Genomic DNA, 21,124 nt, shown 5'->3' on the forward strand with positions numbered 1-21,124 from the left:
TTGCTTTTAACAGTTACCCTCCCAAAGAGGGTGATAAATTCCAAGAGTAGCTGGATTTGCAAAATATTCTTGAAAAAAGTACTTGCGTAGGTTTCTATCAGTAGAAACCAAGTTCCTTATACTTTGATAAAATTATAATTTTATTTTTCTGAACAAAATATTTTATTACATAATCTGATTAACTCACAGCCAGATATTTTTTCAAGTCTTGTAAAGTCACCCGAAAGATTAAAAAAAAAAGAAAACACGATCGTTCTTACATAAATTACTTATTACAAAGCTCTTGGAAGACTCTAAATATAAAATAGATGAGTTTTTTTTTTCCCCCCATAACACTTTGAAAGTCTTAGGTTCTATATTTAAGCTTGATCCAAAGAGCTGTAAATGTGGAGTAAATCTGCCTGAGGCTTTAGAGAAAGGAGGCATACTTTTAAAGGCTATCAGAAAGCCTAGATAGGAATGAACTCTGTGGTGTAAAATGACAGATGAGGTGTTGCTCACATCAAAGCACCAAGAACTTGCCTTTTGAAGTGGGAATACTTGGCAGACACAATATTTCCATTAGCTTTTAACTTTGGTAGGAAGAATGGCTCAGATCATAAACGTAGAGAACTGTTTACCTGATAAAGCAATTTAGAAGTCACAGTCAAAAATATGTAATCTTTCCTTAACATTCAAAAGCAGAGAGTTTCCTCCTTCCTCATTTATTTAATTTCTTTGGTTTTGGTTTTTAAAACACAGACACCTTCATTTCTTGCCTGAGGAAAGAGTACATTTGTTGAAAAAGCATCAGCCAAGGCCAGAATGATGCTGGGAAAGATTGAGGGCAGAATAACGGGGTGACAGAAGATGAGACAGTCGGATGGCATCACTGGCTCAGTGGACATAAGTCTGAGCAAACTCTGAGACAGAGTGAAGGACAGGGAAGCCTGGCATGCTGCAGATCATCGGGTCACTAAGAGTCGGACACGACTTAGCGACTAAACAGCAACAAGGCCAAGATGTTCATGTACTTCTCAGGAATCAGATGGGGAAGGCTGAAGTCAAGATCTAAAAGAGCCATAATTCAGAATGATTTTGAGTGGTGCAAATGCAGTTAGTTACCTTTTCCATGGATATTGGAGCACTGCTCTCTTATGAACTTTTACATGTTCTCAGTTGCCAGCAAAATTCTACCTGTTGTTATAGCAGTTTAGCCTACACTATGGATATAAGGGTCTTCTGGTGTTCCAGAAAACATATAATGTCCAGGAACATTCCTGAACAATTTCAAGATATGGACATTCAAGTTACAATGTGAGTTGTAGTTTTCTTTACGACTGAGAAAGCTTCAGAATGCGACTCGGTCATTTGATTGGTTTCAAGAAATATGATGCTAGATCTATGGGCCACATACGTGCAAACCATTTTCTGGGTGGTTTAGCTTCAAAAGTGGTTATTTGCCCTGCTGTTGTTGCTGTACTTGTTGCTTTACCAAGTTCAGTCTCAAAGGGTGGCGCTCTTGGCCAGGTCCACTTGTGTAACTCATCTGCCCAGTTACACGGGACAGTGGAAAGAGCTGGGGCATGGGGTCCAGTTCTGAGTCACTTGCTGAGTCACCTTGCCCTAGTCATTTGTCACTCCCCTCAAACCTACTCCTTTTCTTCCATAATGCGTCTTTAGTCGCTCAGTCAAGTCCAACTCTGTGTGACCCCATGGACTGTAGTCCACCAGGCTCCTCTGTCCGTAGGATTTTTCCAGATAAGAATACTGGAGTGGGTTGCCATGCCCTTCTCCAGGGGATCTTCCAGACCTAGGGATCCTGGGTCTCCTGCATTGCAGGCGATTCTTTACCATCTGAGCCACCGGGACGCTCCCATAATGCCTCAGTGAACAGCATATGTATTAGGCTGAGTAATGGCCCCGGGGAGCCTGATAGACGTGACTCCCTGTAATGCACATATCCTGTAAATGATACTTTATTTAGAAAAAGCATCTTTGTAGACGTGACTAAATTAAGGATCTTTAGGTGGGGAGATTATCCTGGATTTCGTGGGTGGGCCCTAAATGCAATTAGAAGTGTCCTAATAAGAGTGCCATAGAGGGAGATCTGAGTCAGGTACACAGGGGATTAGGCGATGTGAAGAAGGAGCAGAGAGAGATTTGAAGATGCTGGCCTCAAAGACTGGAGTGACGGCAGCCACCTCTACACTTGTCTGCCTTCTGATCCAGCCCTCATGCTGTGGTCAGAGGGGCTTTTCTACCATGGAGATCCTACATCGATCTGCAGTGATCATCCTTCAGTGGTGCCTCAAAGCCTGACTCCTTGGTCGGGTCTGAGAATCCCTTCACCATCTGACCCCTTGTCTGATCACCCACACATGCACACCCGGCCATCTCCACACACTCCACCTCACTCACACACTCCCTTCTCCACCCATTGAGTGATGCTCCCACACGTCTAGGCTGTTTCATGCATCTGTGGCTCCTCACATCTGTGATACAGAGAAAGAGATCTTTAACAGTATTTATTTATCTTTGGCCATGTCAGGTCTTAGTTGCAGGATCTCTCATTGCTGCATGTGGGGCTGAGTGGCAGCACCTGGGGCTTAGTTCCCTGGCCAGGGATCAATCCTGCATCCCCTGCACTGGGAGGTGGATTCTTCACCACTGGACCTTCTTAACCACTGAAGTTCAGATCAATTAGTACTATTGCAGCTGTTGTGTAAAGAAGATTTACTACAGTTTGAGTCAGTGTCATCTCCTGTTTGTGTTCCTTGCAAAAGTTCCAACTGAGAGCGGGCCAGGAAGAAGCAATTCAAGCTAGGCTTCAAATGTGCTCACGGATGATCCAGGCAGTTCAGTAAAAGTTTTGTTGTTTAGTCACTAAGTCGTGTCTGACTCTTTTGTGACCCCATGGACTGTAGCCCGCCAGGCACCTCTGTCCATGGGATTTCCCAGGCAAAAATACTGAAGTGAGTTGCCATTTCCTTCTCCTGGGGATCTTCCCCATCCAGGGATCGAACCCACATCTCCTGCATTGGTAGGCAGAATTTTTTACCACGGAGCCACTAGGGAAGCCCTGATTTACCAGGAACTGTCATTATCTGCCAATACCACTCTCTCAACCAGACTGCCCACACGGCTACATTTTATCCCTCTTCATTTTAAGAGTGAAACGCAGCCAAGCATATTTATTCATCTCTTTTAAGTGTCTCTACTTTTCTTCCACTTTGAGTTGAAACGACATACATTTCACTTTTGATCTACTTATTTTTAGGTTGGCTATATTAAAAAATTCAGGAAGCAAAAATTATGAAACAACAGTAATTCCCAAGATCACTAAAACACACTCACTGGTACAATAAGCTGTAAACTCGCCGTATTTGGTTATTCTGAGCATTAACTCTTTTAACCATTTTTATAGATTAGGTGTTATGACAGTATAACATAGTTTTCCCCTGTATTACACAAAGTAATCTTTAAGAAGTAAATTCCCCTAAGAAAATAAAAAACTTTTTAGAGACTGTGTATGTATTCTACTATCCAATGTGATATGGTGTCCAGATAGCAAGGACATCGAAGTAAAAATACAATCTTGGAGAGGTTAAATGCTAGTATTTTTCTAAAATGTCCTAGGGAAATTGTGCAGATTAAGGAATGAAAATCATATTTAAACCAATCCACGTGAATTAAACTATGGTCATACCACTGGGCTATGACAGGGACAATTCTGCAACTTTAATGATGTGACATATGGAAGGAGGCAAAAAAAAACCCAAAAACCACCCACCTCGGTTTTTCAGCTCTTTGAAGAGATCTGGGGCAAAGGAATCAGAATTCAACAATAGGATTTTCTCAGCTGAACTAAGGATGGAGAACAGATGGTATGGAGTCAACTCCCTGGCTGACTGGTCTTTGGGGCAAACAAGGAAAACACCTTCTACAGCCCAAGGGCGATGAGAACCTTCTTAGGTGGATGGACTTCAGGCTCTGCACTGACATGAAGTTCATCTGGGATGTGGAAGCTTCCAGATGAAGGCCAGTCAGGTAATAATGGACATCTCTTCCCGGTCTCTGCTCTCGGACACTGAGTTGATTATGCTTCTTAAATACTTTATGAATTCCATCCTGATCTCTTCTGGGTCGTCCTCAAGATTCGAGTGCACCAGCTTCAGCTTGTTCAAGGGTGGTGCTTAAAAAGGAAAATAATGTAATTAGGCATGAACTTAAAAAAAAATGAATTAACTTATTTAGCCACACTTAGTTGCAGCATGGAGGATCTTTGATCTTTCTTGCGGCACGTGGGATCTCTACTTCCCTGACTAGGCATCAAACATGGGCCCTCTGCGTTGGGAGCGAGGAGGCTTAGCCACTGGACCACCAGGGAAATCCCTAGGCCATGAGCTCTAAATGAGGGGCTACTTCTAGCTCCAAAGGACCTGACTCTTCTTCCAGGAGCCAATTAATTTAACTTTCCCAAGTCCAAAAATAAAGTGGGGCCTCCGTGACACAACTTCACAGAGAAAGGTTTCACTGCCCTCGGCAATAGGCTTACAGCTTTGCAAGCCACTCTCAGGCCTTCGTGGTTCTTACACCAGAGAGGAAGGCATTTCTGAATTTTCTGAGTTGTTTTCCATGATTACTTAGACACCTCTCTAATGGTCTGTCGCATGCAGATTGGAGCTTAAAGGCAAGTTAGGAAAGAATGTCCCTAATAGTATGGATGAGGGGTTAAAACCAGGGTTTTTTCCCCCTCTTAGTGCCTGTCTGCTTTTACAGTGTCTGCAGCCTGGCCTGGGTGGTACTAACTAGCTTTTACAATGTTTGCAGCCTGGCCTGGGTGGATCTACTAACCCGGCAGTTCTGATTTACGTGGTGAGGAAAACAAATGGCGAGGACGCAGCAGGTGCTCACAAACTGCACAGAGCTGTTGGCTGCTAAGACACAGAGCAACATACAAATGCCCAGAGCATTCCAGACAGAAGCCAGAACTCCTGGCTCCTTACCCAAAGCTGGGTTGTCTTTGTCACTTCCGGAGCCTGGTTTATGGTGTGCAATTAACAGACACTGAGTATTCTGTAAGAACTGCTGCTGGACGAAGCAGGAATACCACGTCTCAATTTCCTTCAGGTGACTTGGGATGTCGGCGTTGAAGACGATCACCACTCCGTGAGAGTCCTTCATCAGGGCTGGCCAGCAAGACTCGAACCTGCATGGCGTGAAGGGTAGGTGGCTCTGGTTTCTGTATCTTGTTTTAAATTTTTTATTGGTTTTTTTAGTTAATTTACACTGTTAAGTTTCTGCTGTACAGCGAAGTGAATCAGTAATACATATACATATGTCCACTTTTTTTTAAGATTCTTTTCCCATGGTCATTACAGAATATTGAGTTCCCTGCACTAATACAGTAGGTCCTTATTAGTTGATCTATCTTATATATGCATGCTAAGTCGCTTTAGTCGTGTCCGACTCTTTGCAACCCTATGGACTGTAACCTGCCAGGCTTCTCTATCCATGGGACTCTCCAGGCAAGAATAGTGGAGTGCATTGCCGTGCCCTCCTCCAGAGGATCTTCACGACTCAGGGATGGAACCCGAGTCTCTTATGTCGCCTGCATTGGCAGGAGGGTTCTTTACTACTAGTGCCACCTGAGAAGCCCCATTTTAGTGTGTGTGTGTCAATCCGCATCTCTCAGCTTACCCACCCCTCTTTCCCCACCTGGTGACCATAAGTTTGCTTTTTTACATATGCGATTCTATTTTGTAAATAAGTTCATTTGTACTTTTTTTTAAAATAAGATTCCACATATAAACCACAGTTCGAGTTTCTAATCATCGACTTTGAAAATAATGTCTAAACACTAATCATGGATAGATGACCTCTCACTGAATCATAACCCAGTCACTGACATTTCAAGAGCAATGCATGTCACCAGTCATCGATCAAACCCCAGACACATGCTAGGAAGGGAGCTAGGCCTGAGTCCAAGGTGCCTGGTGGCCAGCTGATTTTTGAATCATTTGATGGAGCCAGTGCTCTAAAGGAAACGTACTTTGGATCACCGCCACAATCCCAGAGCTCAAATTCACACCCCGTGCCTTTGCTGTTGCTGGTAACATGTGGGTTCTCGAATTCCAGGATCCTAAAGATAAAATAAGAGCAGCACCTCTCCTTAGAAACACTGTGCTTTGGGGATGCCACCGGCACCAACGTCAGGAGGCGGGTGAGGAGCAGGGACTCTGTGCGACACGGGCTTGTCAGGGCTTACCTCACTCCTTGGGTTGGGTTGTATTCAGTGATGTCAGAAGATTCTGTCAGAAAGTTGGCCAAAACGGTTTTTCCACTCTATGAAAACAAAGACAGTAAAAGATCTCGGACAGTAAAAGAAAAGCAGAAAGTCAATCATAAGCAAGGCCTGCAATAGCCAGCTTGGACCCAGGTAGGATGGAGTAGAGGCCACGGCCACCCTGAGATCACCCAGACCAAGGGGCTCTCTCTGGTTGGGTGGGCACGGCCCACTCTGGGTCGTGGGGAGCACAGATTTCAGTGCTGGCTCCGCTGCTGGGTGACTTTACTCACTTCCAAGCAGGGGGAATAGCTGGTTTAAAGGCACCAGGGCAGGAATGGATGTGACACGTTTAAGGAACAGAAAGGCTGGTAAATTTGAAGAGCAGCAAGGCAGAGGGAGATACATAAATGCAGAAATATGTTTTGTTGTTGAAGCGAGATGATGGGTACTAGGACTTGTCATTCTTTTCTCCCCTTGTATATGTTTGGGAATTTCCTTTAAAAAAAGATGTATCTCTGCTTGTTTTGCTTTTCATAATTCTGAGCATATGTTGTGACCTGCCTATTTAATAGTTGACGTCTTGGAGAGTTCCCCGTGTCAGTTTATTTGCCTTATTTTGTTTCACTCTTGCAGTATCTTCCAAAGTAAGAATGTACCTTAGTTTATTTAGACATTCTCTAATGTCTAATTAGAGATTAGACATTAATTCTCTAATTCTCTGATGGGCACCTGGGGTGTTCCCACCTGTTCAATATTGTATAGACTCATGGGGAGTGTGGATGGATCTTTAGCTTCAGAGTTTGAGAAATGTAACTACTACACTATAAGCTATGCACATTTTAAACCTTAATAATTTGATCTCAGAAAAAAAGGTGTTACCAATTTAGAGTCCCATCTACAGAATCCTAGAATACTCCTTTCCCTCAAAGCACCCTAAGACTGCATGTTGCGAGCGTGCGTGCTCGGTCGCTTCAGTTACGTCCGACTCCCTGCGACCCCACGGACTGGAACCCACCAGGCTCCTCTGTCCATGGTGATTCTCCCGGCAACAGTCCTGGAGTGGGCGGTCAAGCCTTCCTCCAGGGGATCTTCCTGACCCAGGGATCGCACCTGCATTAGCAGGCAAGTTCTTTACCACTAGCACTACCTGGGGAGCCTGATGGGCAAACAAGGGGCATCTTTTTGTTTTGTGTTCCTGTGTCTCTTTTCATACTTTTCATACTTCTCAGTCAGTTGTATTTCTTATACACAGACTTTGCTAGATTATCTATTGAGTTGCTTCTTACTTTCTTTACTGATTCTTAAACTTTCCTGTATGTTCTGCTTATGAATCCTTTTTTTGTCAAGCATTTTGCTAATATGTTCCCCTGGCTTTACCTTTGCTGTCATTTCTTCTACAGTTTCTTCACGTTTGTGTTGTGTTTAAGACGACCTTCCCTGACTCCAGGTTAAAAACAGGTCTTTCCATATATTCATCTACTACCATGGTTCCCAGCGAGTGGTCCCTTGACAACCAGCATCCACAAAATGCAAATTCTCAGGTCCCTCCCAGACCTACTGAATCAAAACCCTGGGATAGGTCCAGCAAGTTGTACTTGTAACAGGTCTACCAGGCAATTCTGATGGGTGCTGGAGAGTTATTTATTTACAACTTCCACAGTTGTTTTACACATTTAGCTTTAGTCCATCTTAATTTTATTGTGTACGATGTGACCTACACAAATAGATTTAATCCCCCGCCATCACCACCCACGTTAAAGGCTAACTGTTCCAAGGCCAGGTAATAGTTTAGTCCTGCCTCCTGGTTTTCTTGCTCTGCTGATGTATTTCATTAGGGAAAGCCACAGGCGCAGAAAAAGTCGTGAGATCTAGGCTTTGATCACAAACGCCACTCACTACCATGGGCCTTTGAGCCTAAGTCCAACAGGGTCAAGGTCTGGGAACGCCGAGTTCCTGGTGACGCCGGCGTCACACAACAAGGTGGGCGCGGTGGGAATGGACTCCTAGCTCCTGTGGGGCTCCGGGTGCTAGGCACAACGCCGGGGGCGATCCTGCGCCCCCCTCCCCCAGGCCCTGCTTGCCGCCCCGCCGGTCCCGGCCTCACCTCGCAGGGCCCCACAAAGAGGATCTTGGCCTTCAGCATCTCTGTCCGGGGCCCACTCAGGCGCAGCTCGAGCCCGCGTCGTAGTCTGGGCGGAGCGGAAGTCACTGCACTGGTTGGCTACCTTCGTTCCCACGGAGACGGGAGCGGCGCGGGGGCCGACGGGAGTGGGCGGGTTCTTGCCGGGGTCCGGGCTCCCAGAGGGCTCTGGGGTGGTACCCTGCCAGCCTGATGCGAGGCGTGGGCTTTGGGTTGGAAGTGGGCAGCAAGGCAAGAAGGTAGGAGAGAAGCAGAAAATCCGGATGCAGGTTCGCTTCGGAGTGGGGAAGCCTGTAGAGCTTGCGAGCCTGACCTCTCCTTGTGGGGAGGAGGTCGACTGCAGGTCCCGATCTCCTTTATTCCTCCCTGTAACCCCCAGAGCTCAAACGGGTCAAGTAGCTGGTGAGGTGGGATTCGAACCAGGTATCTGACGCCTGCATCGCTCTGGCATGATACTGTCCATACTGAGAACGGATGTATCATATCCCTAGCCCAGTCTAGGAAAGGTCAAGGAAAAAAAACGAATCTCTAGGGGTCCACCACTCACTGTCATTTCGATGATCTGGAAGAAACCAAAAGGCCCTGGCCTGACTTACCGATAGCGCAGGGGTCTGAAGGCATTGCTGCTACATTCAGTTTATTTTTGGTGAGGTTTATTTTAGGTCAGTGTGTTTTTGTCTGTGCTGGGTCTTTGTTTGCGGTCTTTCCTCTCATTGCTGTGAGCAGGGGCTATTTACTCTTTCTTGCAGTGGGATGGCGTCTCATTGGGGCGGCTTCTCTAATCATGAAACAGGCTCTAGGGTCTCTGCTTCAGTAGTTTCAGCTCCAAGACTCGAGCATAGATAGGCTCAATAGTTGTGGAGCTCAGGGCTTAGTTGCTCTGCTGCATGTGGGATCTTCACAGTTCAGGGATTGAACCCACATCTCCTGCATTGGCAGGTGAAATCTTTACCACTTAGCTACTAGGGAAGCCCCTTAGGGCAGTTTTAAATTACAGAGCCCTCCAGAATTTTGAGTGAGGCCATGAGATCTATATGTGTGTCTATATGGGGAGAGCGCCAATACAAAATATGCTGCTGCTGCTGCTAAGTCACTTCAGTCGTGTCCGACTCTGACCCTATAGGCGGCAGCCCACCAGGCTCCCCAGTCCCTGGGATTCTCCAGGCAAGAACACTGGAGTGGGTTGCCATTTCCTTCTCCAATGCATGAAAGTGAAGAGTGAAAGTGAAATCGCTCAGTCGTGTCCGACTCCTAGCGACCCCATGGACTGCAGCCCTCCAGGCCCCTCTGTCCATGGGATTTTCCAGGCAAGAGTACTGGAGTGGGGTGCCATTGCCTTCTCCAACAAAATATGCTAGTCCGTCGAAAGTGCTGTTAATAGTATGACAACAGCAACAATAAAACCAAAATAAGTCCAATCCCAAACTGCTTTCTTTTGTAATACAGGGTGAACTGTAAAGAAGAGTCTACCTTAACTTTAAGATGTGGTACAGGTCTTCCGTGGCGGTCCGGTGGCTAAGACTCCGTGCTCTCAAGGCAGGGGCCTGGGTTCCATCCCTGGTCCAACTGTTGGATCCCACATGCTGCAACTAAAGATCAGCTAAAGATTCCACATGCCGCCAGGAAGATCGAAGATCCCAAGTGCTACAACTGGAAAGAAAAGAAAAGAAAAAAAAAAAAAAAACTCAAAAAGGTGTCATTCAGTAAATACCTTTTGAATGCCTGCTGTCTTCTTCTAGATACTGGGGGTTTGCCTGTACCTCTTGAAGCTTTGATTCTAGTGGAGTAGATGGATATTAAGTAAAACAAAACTGTCTACTCTCAGGTAGAGACAATTGTAGATATTGACAAGTGCTATGAATAAAAATAAATCACTAAAGAGTTAAACTTTCCAAGTGTGGCTCAGTGATAAAGAATCTGCCTGCCAAGCAGGAGATGCAGGAGACATGGGTTCAATCCCTGGGTCGGGAAGATCCCCTGGAGGAGGAAATGGCAACCCACTCCAGTATTCTTACTTGGGAAATCCCATGGACAGAGAACCCTGGCAGTCTACAGTCCATGGGATTGCAAACAGTCAGACAAGATGTAGCAACTCAACAGCAACAACAAAGGAGTTAAAGGGTGTGAAGGAGCCAGTTTTGGATGGAGTAGTCAAGGCAAGACCTTGGTGCAGAGGTGACATTAGAGCAGAAAACTGGGTAAAGAAATGTCTCAGATGAAGCATGTGAAAGATCTAGAACACTCCAGCAGAAGAACAAGGGCAAAGCCACTGAGGTGGAAATACACTTGGCATGTTCCAAAAATAGCCGGGAACCTGGCCGGGACTCTGGTGCAGGAAGAAATAAGGGGAGAGTGGTAGGAGATGCTTTTGGAGAGACCGTGTCAGACTTTGGGAATTCATTCTAAGGGTGATTGGAAGCCTGTGCCAGGGTTGTGTTTGGCTCCATGTCACAGAAACTTCACCACAGCGACTTAACCAAATAAGGGATTTATTATTTTCTCACATAACCAGGAGTCCAAGGAGGGGCATACAGGGGCTGAGGCAGCTGCCTTCTCGTTACTTTCCTGACATCTTTGTTGTGGCTGCTCTCCTGTTGTGGATTTGCTTTCTAGGCAGGAACAAAGAAGAGCGAAGGTTGAAAGATACAGAGTGGGACTTCCCTGTGTAGCGCAGTGGATGGGAATCTGCCTGCAGTGCGGAGAACACAGGATCACTCTCTGGTCCAGGAGGATCCCACATGCCTTGGAGCAGCTAGGCCCTTGAGCCCCAACTACTGAGCCCACGCTCTGGAGCCTGAGAGCCCCAACTACTGAGCCTATGCTCTAGAGCCTGTGTTCTGCAACTCCTGAGCCCCTATGCCGCAACTACTGAAGCCCATGTGCCCTGGAGTCAGCAAGTTGCAACTCCTGAGCCCCCATGCTGCAACTACTGGAACCCATGCTCCTAGAGCCTGTGCTCCACAAGAGAAGCTACCGCAATGAGAAGCCCAAGCACCGCACCTGGAGAGTAGACCCTGCTCTCTGCAACTAGAGAAAGCCCACGTGCAGCATCGAAGACCCAGTGCAGCTAAAAATAAATAAATAAACAGTAAATATATACAGCAGTGTGTACATATCAAATAAAGTTAAAGCCAAATGAACTTAAAAAAAAAAAGATACAGAGGACAACAGACTCCACTTTTCTAAGGAAAATACTGGGTTCCTTAGAATTCCTATCCAGTAATTTCTCATGTCTCATTGGTCAGAAATGTGTCACGTGGCCTCCCTCACTGCAAAGGAAACTGGGAAATAGAGGTTGTAGCTTTGCATATTTCTCTTCCCAAGAAGTGGGGCACAGAATGGGAGTGAGGGTGGGCATGGGATGTGGGGTTAGTATTGGCTAGGAAACTGGCCAGCCAAAAAAGTCATCATGGAGGATTCTGAGCAGTGGATTGACATGATCTGATTTATGTTTTAAAAAGTGATCACTGGCTGCTGTGTGGAGCAAAGGGTTCAAGTGTGACTGCACAGATGACAATTAGAAGGGTATTCAGGTAGCTTAAGAGCGAGTTGATGGTGGTTTGGCTAGGGTAGCAGTGGTGGTTGAATCTGCGACATTTGGAAGGTAGAACTAACAGGAGCTGCTGACAGATTAGATGTCAGGGAAAGAGGAGTTCAGAATGAGTCCCAGGACATTGACTCATGTGGTTACGTGAATAACATGCCATTTCCAGACTTGGGAAGGCTGGAGGAGGATTTTGGTGGGAGATTAAAAGTTCTGTTTTGGTTGTGTTAGTTTTGAGATCCCTGTTAGTTGTTGAGGGAAAAATGGGAGATAAGATTCTGTACCTGATGGGTGAGGTGAGGACTGGAGCTTAAATCTGATGAGGTATCAGTCAGCATGTGGAATGCCATTGAAGCCATGGGATGGATGAGAACAAGCAGAGGGTAAGTGTCGGCAGAGAAGATAAGTGTAGACGGAGAGTGCCCTGGGACACTCTGCTATTTAGAGGAGAATCTAGCAAAGAAAGCTGAAAAAGAATGTCCAGAGAGGCAGGAAGAAAACTAGGAGGGCATGACATCGTGCAAGCCACGTCAGGACCGTGCTGTAAGACAGGGAGTGATCCATTTTGTCAGATGCTGCCGAGAGATCCAGGGAAGCCAAGGAAAGTGAAGAATTGACCATTAGATGTAGTGACAGTCATGGATCACTTTTTAAAGCTGCTGCTGCTGCTGCGTCACTTCAGTCGTGTCCGACTCTGTGCGACCCCATAGATGGCAGCCCACCAGGCTCCCCCGTCCCTGGGATTCTCCAGGAAAGAACACTGGAGTGGGTTGCCATTTCCTTCTCCAATGCATGAAAGTGAAAAGTGAAAGTGAAGTCGCTCAGTCGTGTCTGACTCTAGCGACCCCATGGTCTGCAGCCTACCAGGCTCCTCCGTCCATGGGATTTTCTAGGCAAAAGTGCTGGAGTGGGGTGCCGTTGCCTTCTCCGTTTTTAAAGCTAGTTTTCACTTAATATCTTTGAACATGTGAACACACACACATACTTTTATCAAAATGGCTAAATGTGATCATGTGTTTCCTTTCATTTGGGGTAATTTCTTTCTTTTTTTTTCTTTGTTTGGCTCCCTTGAGCTTCCCTGGTGGCTCTGATGGTAAAGAATCTGCCTGCAATGCAGGCAGATCTGGATGGAAGGACTGGGTGCGAATTAATTTGACCGAAATAACAAAATCCTATTCTAGTGACAACAAGACAGTATGAAAGTTGACAGTCTAGAGTTATAGTATGGTGGCTGAAAAATGGCCTCACGGACCGGGATCTTTACACCTTTATGTCTCCGCTTTCCTAAGGTTTAGTCTTTGTCCTCATAGCCTGAACCTGGGTTTGATCCCTGGGTCAGGAAGATCCCCTAGAGAAGGAAATGGCAACCCACTCCAGTATTCTTGCCTGGGAAATCACATGGACAGAGGAGCCTGGTGGGCTGTAGTCCATGGAGTCAAAAAGAGTTGGACACAACTGAGCGACGAATACTTTGGCTCCCTTACCTCACCTTTGACCTCGCCTTTTCCCTCCTTACCTCTTGAAGTTTTCATTCTAGTGAAGAGATAGACAAAGAGTAAACTCCCAATGGAGAGGCTGTGATTGCACCCTGGGGTGTATCCTTCACTGTTTTTCTCCATACATCTCATACATCCCCATTCTATAAGACTCTAAGTACATAGAGATCCATAATAGGTTGCTAAAAGGTGACTCCAATTTTGGCTGAGGCTTTAAAGTCTGACAGCAGGTGTTGAGTGTCTCCCGGAGTCTAGTCCATTCTGTAGAACTTAACGTGTCACCTGGAAGTTATCAAAGTGTCATGAGGCTGCAGAGGGAGAGAGGGAGAATTTCTCTGGAGAGCGTGCTGTTTGCTCATCTTGGTCAAGTGAGAAATGGGGCTTCATAGAACTTGTTCTCTGGCATTTGGACAGCCCTTGTTTTCTTTCCTTTTAGGATTTATGTATTTATTTATTTTTGGCAACACTGGGTCTTTGTTGCTGTGTACGCACTTTCTCCAGTTGCGATGAGCAACTCTATTTTCTAGATGCCATGCGAGGGCTTCTCGTTGCTCTAGGCTCTTGGTGTCAGTAGTTGTGGCACATGGGCTTAGTTGCCCCAAGGCATGTGGAATCTTCCTGGACCAGGAATTGAACCCGTTCCCTGTGCTGGCAGGCAGACTCTCAACCACTGGACCACCAGACAAGTCCAGCTCTCGTTTTCAAAATGCACCTTTGGAGATGACGTGCTTAGTTTGGGGTTCTGGAGGAGGAGGAGGGATGTATTCTCAGTTGATGAAAAAATGAAGATGAAGTGGAAATAATCTGGATGGAAGGATTGGGTACGAATTAATTTGACTAAAATAACAAAATCCTATTCTAGTGGCAACAAGACAGTATGAAAGTTGACAGTCTAGAGATAGTATGGTGGCTGAAAAATGGCCTTGCGGACCGGGATCTTTACACCTTTATGTCTCCGCTTTCCTAAGGTTTAGTCTTTGTCCTCATAGCCTGACTATGACCTCATAGTCACAAGGTGGCTGCTGTGCCTCCAGGCATTATGCTCGCAATTAAAGAAAGAAGAAGAGGGAAGAACAAATGGCAATTAGGAAGGTATTCAGGTAGCAAGATGATGGTGGTTTTCTAGCTGAGTCTGCACTTTTTAAAAAAGTTAATATTATTTGATTATAATTTAACTATAATAGATTGTAAGTCTTTGAGTCTTGGAAAATGCATAGGCTCATATACATTCAGCATCCTACCACCTTACTCAAGATACTGAGCATTTCCATTACCCCGAAAGTCCCCTCGTGGTTCTCTGAAGTTAACTTTTTCCTACCCCTGGTCCCCAGAAAACTGTTTCCTAGCGCTTATTTTGCTAATACTACTTCATAACCATCAAATATTACACACATTCTTTTGTGTGTATTAAAAAAATTAAAAGTCCAGGGAACCTCAAAGAAGTTGTTTCTTTTCGCACCTGAAAAATTGAGGGCAATATCACACCGCCCTCCTGGCTTTTGGGGACATGACTTAGATCTCTGGGTGGGGCTTTGGGAGAACCAATGCCCGGCCCTTGGGTAGGTGCTGGGTTTCAGGGACGCATCTGTACCGTACCTCCCCACCCAGGGAGCTGCAGTCTAGGTACAGAGACCATCCTGTCTAGTGCTTTTTATCTTGTTCTTTACCAAATATAATCATGTCATTTTAGTTCACGACTGGAGCCAGTATTAAAAGGCAAGTGGTGAATCCATACTCTAAACTGATGTCAGGGAGGAGGCAGGAACCACGAGGCTTTACAGCAGTTCTCCTTTCTGTGTGAACTCTGTGCCTCCTCTGTGTGCATAAATGGCCTTGCCTCTCAGTCTGCACCAGCTGTGTCGGGTCCTGAGCCAGGGCTTCCTCAGCCTCCGTGTTTCCTGAGCCTCTCTGGGAGGTGCTCCATCCCTTTACAGTCCGTGACTTCTCTGAAGAGTCTTCTTCACATTTGGGTCCACTGGACCCAGTTCAAAGCCTGGTACCCAGTAGGTACTCAATAAATTTCAGCTCTGTCTCCGTCTCTCCTGGCACACGCACGCAGACACACATACAAACACAAGTTCATTTACTCTATAAATATGTAAGTTAATGAAAGTTCCCTTATACTTGCCTTGGGGGCTTTAGTTTCTGCTTCCAGGTGAGAGAAATAAAAAATGTGAACTGCTTTACATTTCTTGGGTATAAGTACTATATAAATTTGGGATTATTATTATTATGGTAGATTATTGCAATACTTTGCTTTACGACTTTCATTTTAATTAGGGGAGGTTGACTTCAGACGGCTTAATATCTGGTCTTTGGTCCTGAAGGGAGCAATATGACATTGGCAGGGGCCAGGCCTGGATGACCTAAGAGTAATTTCTCTCCTGATTCTATGACTTGATGCAATAAAACCTCTCAGTTGAAAAAACTTAAAGAAATACACTTGACATACTTCAAATCCTTTCTATAAATTGTTGAAAAGATTTAATATAACCGCCAGTCATAAAATCTTTAATTTGACTTGACCTTCCATGGTCCCAATTCTTACACATGCAGTTTTTATTACTAAAGAGTAAATGATGGATTTCCTGTTATTCGAGGGAATAAAAATGCCCTTCAATCACCTCCTCCTACAACACAGAGATCTGAACATGTTCGGTTCAACTCTAAAAGATAGGAATGATCACAAAATGGATTGTAATCTGGAAGTATTTTGTCTTCTATGAATGCAGGCATCCCTTATTTTTATTATTGTCTTTTAAAAAGCTCTGGCCAAGGATAAGGTTCAGCAAGTTTGGTTTAGGGCAAGATCAATAAAATAAAATTATTTTTCATCAATCCCCATTAGAAAGCCTGAGCTATGCTTTCAATATAAAGAAGTATTTCCCAGCGGGTTGAAGATAAAACTTTTGGCAAAAACAATGAAACAGGGATGTGGCTTAACTAGGACCTTTTGTCTTCATTTGGCATTGTCCTGCATGCACGCTTTGGGGAGGCAGTTGTGTGGTGGAAAGAGCGCTGATTTTGAAGTAGAGCGGAATTTGAAATTAGCTGACCGATCTTAAGAAGATTACTTATCTCTTGGGCTTAGTGGGAAACATTCAAGATGGCCCCATGACTTTCACTTCTTGGTTTTCATACTCTTGTGTAGTTCCTCTGGCACTGAAGAGGGCTGACCTATGTAACCAACAGGATAGTGAGGGATATGTGACTTTCTGAAACTGGGTCATAAAAAGAGACATCGTAACTTCTGCCCTCCACTCTTGTTGATCAGTCATTCTGGGGCAGGTCAGCTGCCGTGTCTTAAGGACACAAGCCACCCTATGCAGAACCTCATGGGGTAAGAAACTGAAGCCTCCTGTCTACTGGCTGGCATCAACCTGCCAGCCACTGTGAGTGACCCACCATCCTGAGTGGATCCCCCAGCTCCGATCAAGCCTTCAGATGACTTGCAACCTGGCCAACATCTTGCCTACAACCTCCTGAGAGATTCTGAACCAGAACCACCCAGCTAAGCTACTGTCAAATTCCCAACCTGCAGAAACTGAAATAGCAAGTGTTTATTGTTGTTTTAAGGTGCTAACGTTTTCAGGTAATTTGTCATGTAGCAATAGATAACACAGAACCTTAGTGTCTCACCCAGCGAAAGGATTCTAGACCAATCCTCTAGGGTTGTTGAAAGTGAAAGTCGCTCACTTGTGTCTGACTCTTTGCGACCCCATGGATTATACAGTCCATGGAATTCTCTAGGCCAGAATACTAGAGTGGGTAACCTTTCCCTTCTCCAAGGGATCTTCCCAACCCAGGGATCAAACCCAGGTCTCCTGCATTGCAGGCAGATTCTTTACCAGCTGAGCCACAAGGGAAGCCCAAGAATACTGGAGTGGGTAGCCTATCCCTTCTCCAGTGGATCTTCCCAACCCAGGAATCGAACCGGGGTCTCCTGTGTTGCAGGTGGATTCTTTACCAACTGAACTATCAGGGAAGCCCTGATAAGGTTGTTAGGATTGAATGAGATGAGACATACAAGCAATCCAGTCCAGTTCCTGGTACGTTAGATGGTTGATATCAGACAATTACCATCACTTGTAATACTTTCAAATCTTTGTAATACGTGTGATGCTTTTTAAAAAATATTATTTCTTTGGCTGTGCTGGGTCTTAGTTGGGGCATATGAGATATTTTAGTTTTGGAATGTGGGCTCTAGTTCCCTGACCAGGGAGCGAACCTGGGCCCCCAGCTTTGGGAGCACCAGAGTCTTAGCCGCTGGACCACTGAGAAAGTCCCTTGTGATACTTTTGATGCACTCTTTCCATCCCCATTGATCACAAGAGTTTTCCCACTACACCGATTGTACCTTTTGAACATTGATCTTCCTTTGCTGAGCCCCCCTCTGCCCCTGTCTTTTGGAGGAAAGAGCATTCATATGCTTAACCTATTGCAAATAAGTTAATGCCTTGACTAACACTTCTGATACACTTCAGATATACTTCTGTTAAAATTTCTTCTTAGACAGTTACTTCACTCTTGCTGAACTTAGCTAGTTTCCTGCTTTTTTTGTTCCAAATTCTGTATGTTTGCTGAAAATGAAGGCTACTGTTCATTCTAAAGGCTGGCGGGTGGAGGGGGATGGAGAAGAGAAAGTTCAGGAGACCTTGCGTTAAATGGGATATTCTGCTACCTCCTCACCAACTTTCTTCCAAAAAAACCTCAAGGCCAGCTTTTGTTTTATTTGTGCTTCATTTGTGTGTTTAAACAGGTAACGAATTCACATGGTTAAAAATAAGAATGTTAGAAAAATAAAATTCCTGAGGAGGTCTCTCTCCCACCTGTTCTCATCCACCCCACTCTGTGCCTCCTCCCCCAGATACAGAACCACCTTTCGTGGTTTTTCATGCATTGTAGAAGCAAATATTATCAATAGCATGTGGCCTTATTTATCCCTTTATTGCAAAAAGGCATTAAGCTCTATGTATCCTCCTCTGTTCCTTCCTCTTCTTCACTTAGCAGAATAGCCTGGAGAGCTTTCCATATCAGTATAGTGAGGGCTTCCATCTCCTTTTCATGGCTGCCTAGTATTCTGCCATATGGATGTACCATACTTTGATTAACCAGATCCATTTTGATGTGTACCTGGGGGTTTCCAGCATGATATTATTGCAAACCGAGCTGCAATGACTGACACTGTGCATCCGTTTCTGAAGCATGCTGTAGGATAAATTCCCGGAAGTGTGATTACGGCTCAAAGGGTAGGTGCACTTTTGAATTGAATAAACAGAGCTAACTGACCTTTACCTAGACTGTGCCACTTTGCATTCCCATCAGCAATGTGTGACAGCCTCTGTTTCGCTTCAGTGTCAACCACGGAGTATATTATAAAGTTAGTTTTCAAAGTTCCCACAGTAATGATGCCTGTGGCTTGGGAATAGGGATATTTATGTTGAAAACTTCAGCTAATTTCTATGATGTGTTTCTTCTCTTACTTATCATCAGGCAGTAATTCATATACCACCTGCTCAGTGGGCAAGGTGTTCAGATACAGGCTGGTGATTACTTGACATGGAAGAGGGGAATAGACCGTGGATGGGGTTGGACTAGGGCTTCACCGATGGCTCAGCAGTAAAGAATTGCCCGCAATGCAGGAGACATAGGAGACGTGGGTTTGATCTCAGGGTCAGGAAGATTCCCTAGAGGAGGGCATGGCAACCCACTCCAGGATTCTTGCCTGGAGAATCCCGTGGGCAGAAGAGCCTGGCGGGCTACATGGGGTCACAGAGAGTCGACATGACTGAAGCGACTGAGCACAAGCACGGGGTTGGACTAAATGTCCTGAGATGCTCTTTCCATCCTAATTATCTGGTCTGATACTCTGTCTCATCCATTGATCTCATCTTCTTTCCTCCCAATAAAACTTACATATTGGAGTCATGTTCTAAAAACATTTGGTAATTGTTTCCTCCAAAGGCGTACTTTGATGTCTTAAGTACGCATCAACATTTCACATACAAGCCCATCGTGGACCTGACTGTATGAGTTTCCTTTTCCTCGGGTGACAGCCAGGCTGGGGGAAGACTTGCCTGGGTGTGGAGCTGAGCCGGGTGATTTTGGCAGTCCCTCCAGGAGACGTGTTTGGGGAAACAATTTCTTTCCTACGAGAAATAGCCCAGCCACCAGAGCAGATCCATTCACTGGCCTTAAGCACTGTCTAAACTCCTTTGAGAATCAACCCAAACACAAATACAGGATGTTTCCTCCTTTGCTTCCCTTCAAAGCTCTTTGCTCCTATTATCTAATCAATCTTCATAGCAGGTTTTGGAAAGGAAGATGGTTTTCCTCCTGTCATGGGGACTGCAAGTCCAGAAGCAGGAGAAGAAGGCGGGTTTCCTGTAACTGTCCTCCCATCGGGGCCTCTGGGAGAGTCCTGCTCTGTGTCGACCTCTACCTTCTCTGTCTCTGGGTGGATGTTTGGGGCTCATAGTCATGTTTTCTAGTCAAGTGGTCCCCAACCTTTTTGGCACCAGGGAGCAGTTTTATGGAAAACCGTTTTTCCGTGAACCAGGGGTGGGGGCAAGGAATGGTTCAGGATGATTCTCATAAGGAATAGGCAACTTAGATCCTCGAATGCACAGTTCCCAGTAGGGTTTGTGCTCCTATGAGAATCTAATGCCGCCCCTGATCTGACAGAGGAGAAGCTCAGGTGGTAATTCGAGTGATGGGGAGTGGCTGCAAATACAGATTAAGCTTCTCTCGCTGGCCTGCTGCTTATCTGTTATGTGGCCCGGTTCCTAACAGGCCATGGACCGGTACCAGTCTGCGGCCTGGGGGTTGGGAACCCCTGACCTACTCCATGAACTGAAGGCCCTCTCCCACTGCCGTTGGCAACTCAACTTTGTGAATTCTGTCTAAATGCTAGTAAGATGACTTTGGGTAAGCATAAGTCTTTGAGGCTCTGTTAGATAGGAATAGTAATCTGCATGGGATAATTGGGAAGATAAAGTGAGATCGTGTACATGAAGGTGCTTGACATATCATAGCCAGGATTCATTGTCAGGGAAAATAACCGACCAACCAAATAAACAAACACCATCATTATCATCATCAACAACAAAATGATTTGATCCAATCAGTTCAGTAGCCCTCAGAAAAACATCCCAGCCAATCAGACAGGACCTTTACAGTCCCTGGCTGTCCCTACTGGGTGAGTCACTGTGCGAAGCAGGGATACAAGGAGTCTGGGCTCTGCAGCTGGCTGGTCTGAGTTCAAAGCTTGGCTCCACCACTTTCTGGGTGGGTGACCTTGGAAAGGTTACTTAACTGCTTTGTGCTCCAGTATCCTTGCCTGTAAAATGGCCATAATAATAGTGACCTGCTTTGTAGGACTCTTGTGAGGATAAATGTGCTAACTCACCCCAGGCACTCAGCTCAGTTCCTGGTACCTGCCCTTGTTGAGCTCCATCACCGTCAGATTTTAGAACTGTGCAAAGTTGGCCCAGCTCCAGGGTAATGCTGTTTCGTGGACTGGTCTTTATTCATAGCATGAAAAATTGCTAAGAAAGGCAGTTAAGATTACTACGAATTAGGACCACAAGAGGAGCCAGGAAGAGGCTTGATTATGTTGTGTAATGCCATCAAATGTAAACTGACTAGTTATGTATCTGTCCTGCAAAGAGCTG

The 21,124-nt window shown here is 45.4% G+C and overlaps 1 protein-coding gene and 1 long non-coding RNA gene across 3 annotated transcripts; one reads left to right on the plus strand and one right to left on the minus strand.

Annotated features, from left to right (window-relative positions):
• Nucleotides 1-3,249: 3,249 nt before the first annotated feature.
• On the minus strand, nucleotides 3,250-8,494 carry IFT22 (intraflagellar transport 22). Of its 2 annotated transcripts, XM_027527445.1 has the most exons (5): nucleotides 8,376-8,491; nucleotides 6,251-6,327; nucleotides 6,035-6,124; nucleotides 4,989-5,191; nucleotides 3,250-4,174 (listed from the first exon to the last, which is right to left on the minus strand). In XM_027527445.1, exons 1-5 carry the CDS (start codon nucleotides 8,412-8,414, stop codon nucleotides 4,026-4,028), a joined length of 558 nt encoding a protein of 185 aa, XP_027383246.1. In that variant the 5' UTR covers nucleotides 8,415-8,491; the 3' UTR covers nucleotides 3,250-4,025. The 2 variants fall into 2 exon arrangements, with proteins under 2 accessions (XP_027383246.1, XP_027383247.1); XM_027527446.1 differs by lacking the exon at nucleotides 6,035-6,124 and having other exon boundaries at nucleotides 8,376-8,494.
• Nucleotides 8,495-8,545: 51 nt separating this feature from the next.
• On the plus strand, nucleotides 8,546-10,306 carry LOC113883587. Its single transcript, XR_003508688.1, has 2 exons — nucleotides 8,546-8,650; nucleotides 9,858-10,306. It is a non-coding gene; the product is annotated as an uncharacterized LOC113883587 (long non-coding RNA).
• Nucleotides 10,307-21,124: the final 10,818 nt, after the last annotated feature.

Source organism: Bos indicus x Bos taurus, chromosome 25 (genome assembly GCF_003369695.1).
Source record: "Bos indicus x Bos taurus breed Angus x Brahman F1 hybrid chromosome 25, Bos_hybrid_MaternalHap_v2.0, whole genome shotgun sequence".
Classification (NCBI taxonomy): Eukaryota; Metazoa; Chordata; class Mammalia; order Artiodactyla; family Bovidae; genus Bos; species Bos indicus x Bos taurus.

Excerpts from the sequence above, each read along its gene's own strand:
- IFT22 (XM_027527445.1), bottom strand. The coding sequence starts at position 8,414 with ATGCTGAAGGCCAAGATCCTCTTTGTGGGGCCCTGCGAG. Across the intron at positions 5,192-6,034 it reads GATTGTGGCGGTGATCCAAA|GTTCGAGTCTTGCTGGCCAG; the intron begins GTACGTTTCCTT and ends CACGCCATGCAG. Across the intron at positions 4,175-4,988 it reads CAAAGACAACCCAGCTTTGG|CACCACCCTTGAACAAGCTG; the intron begins GTAAGGAGCCAG and ends TTCCTTTTTAAG.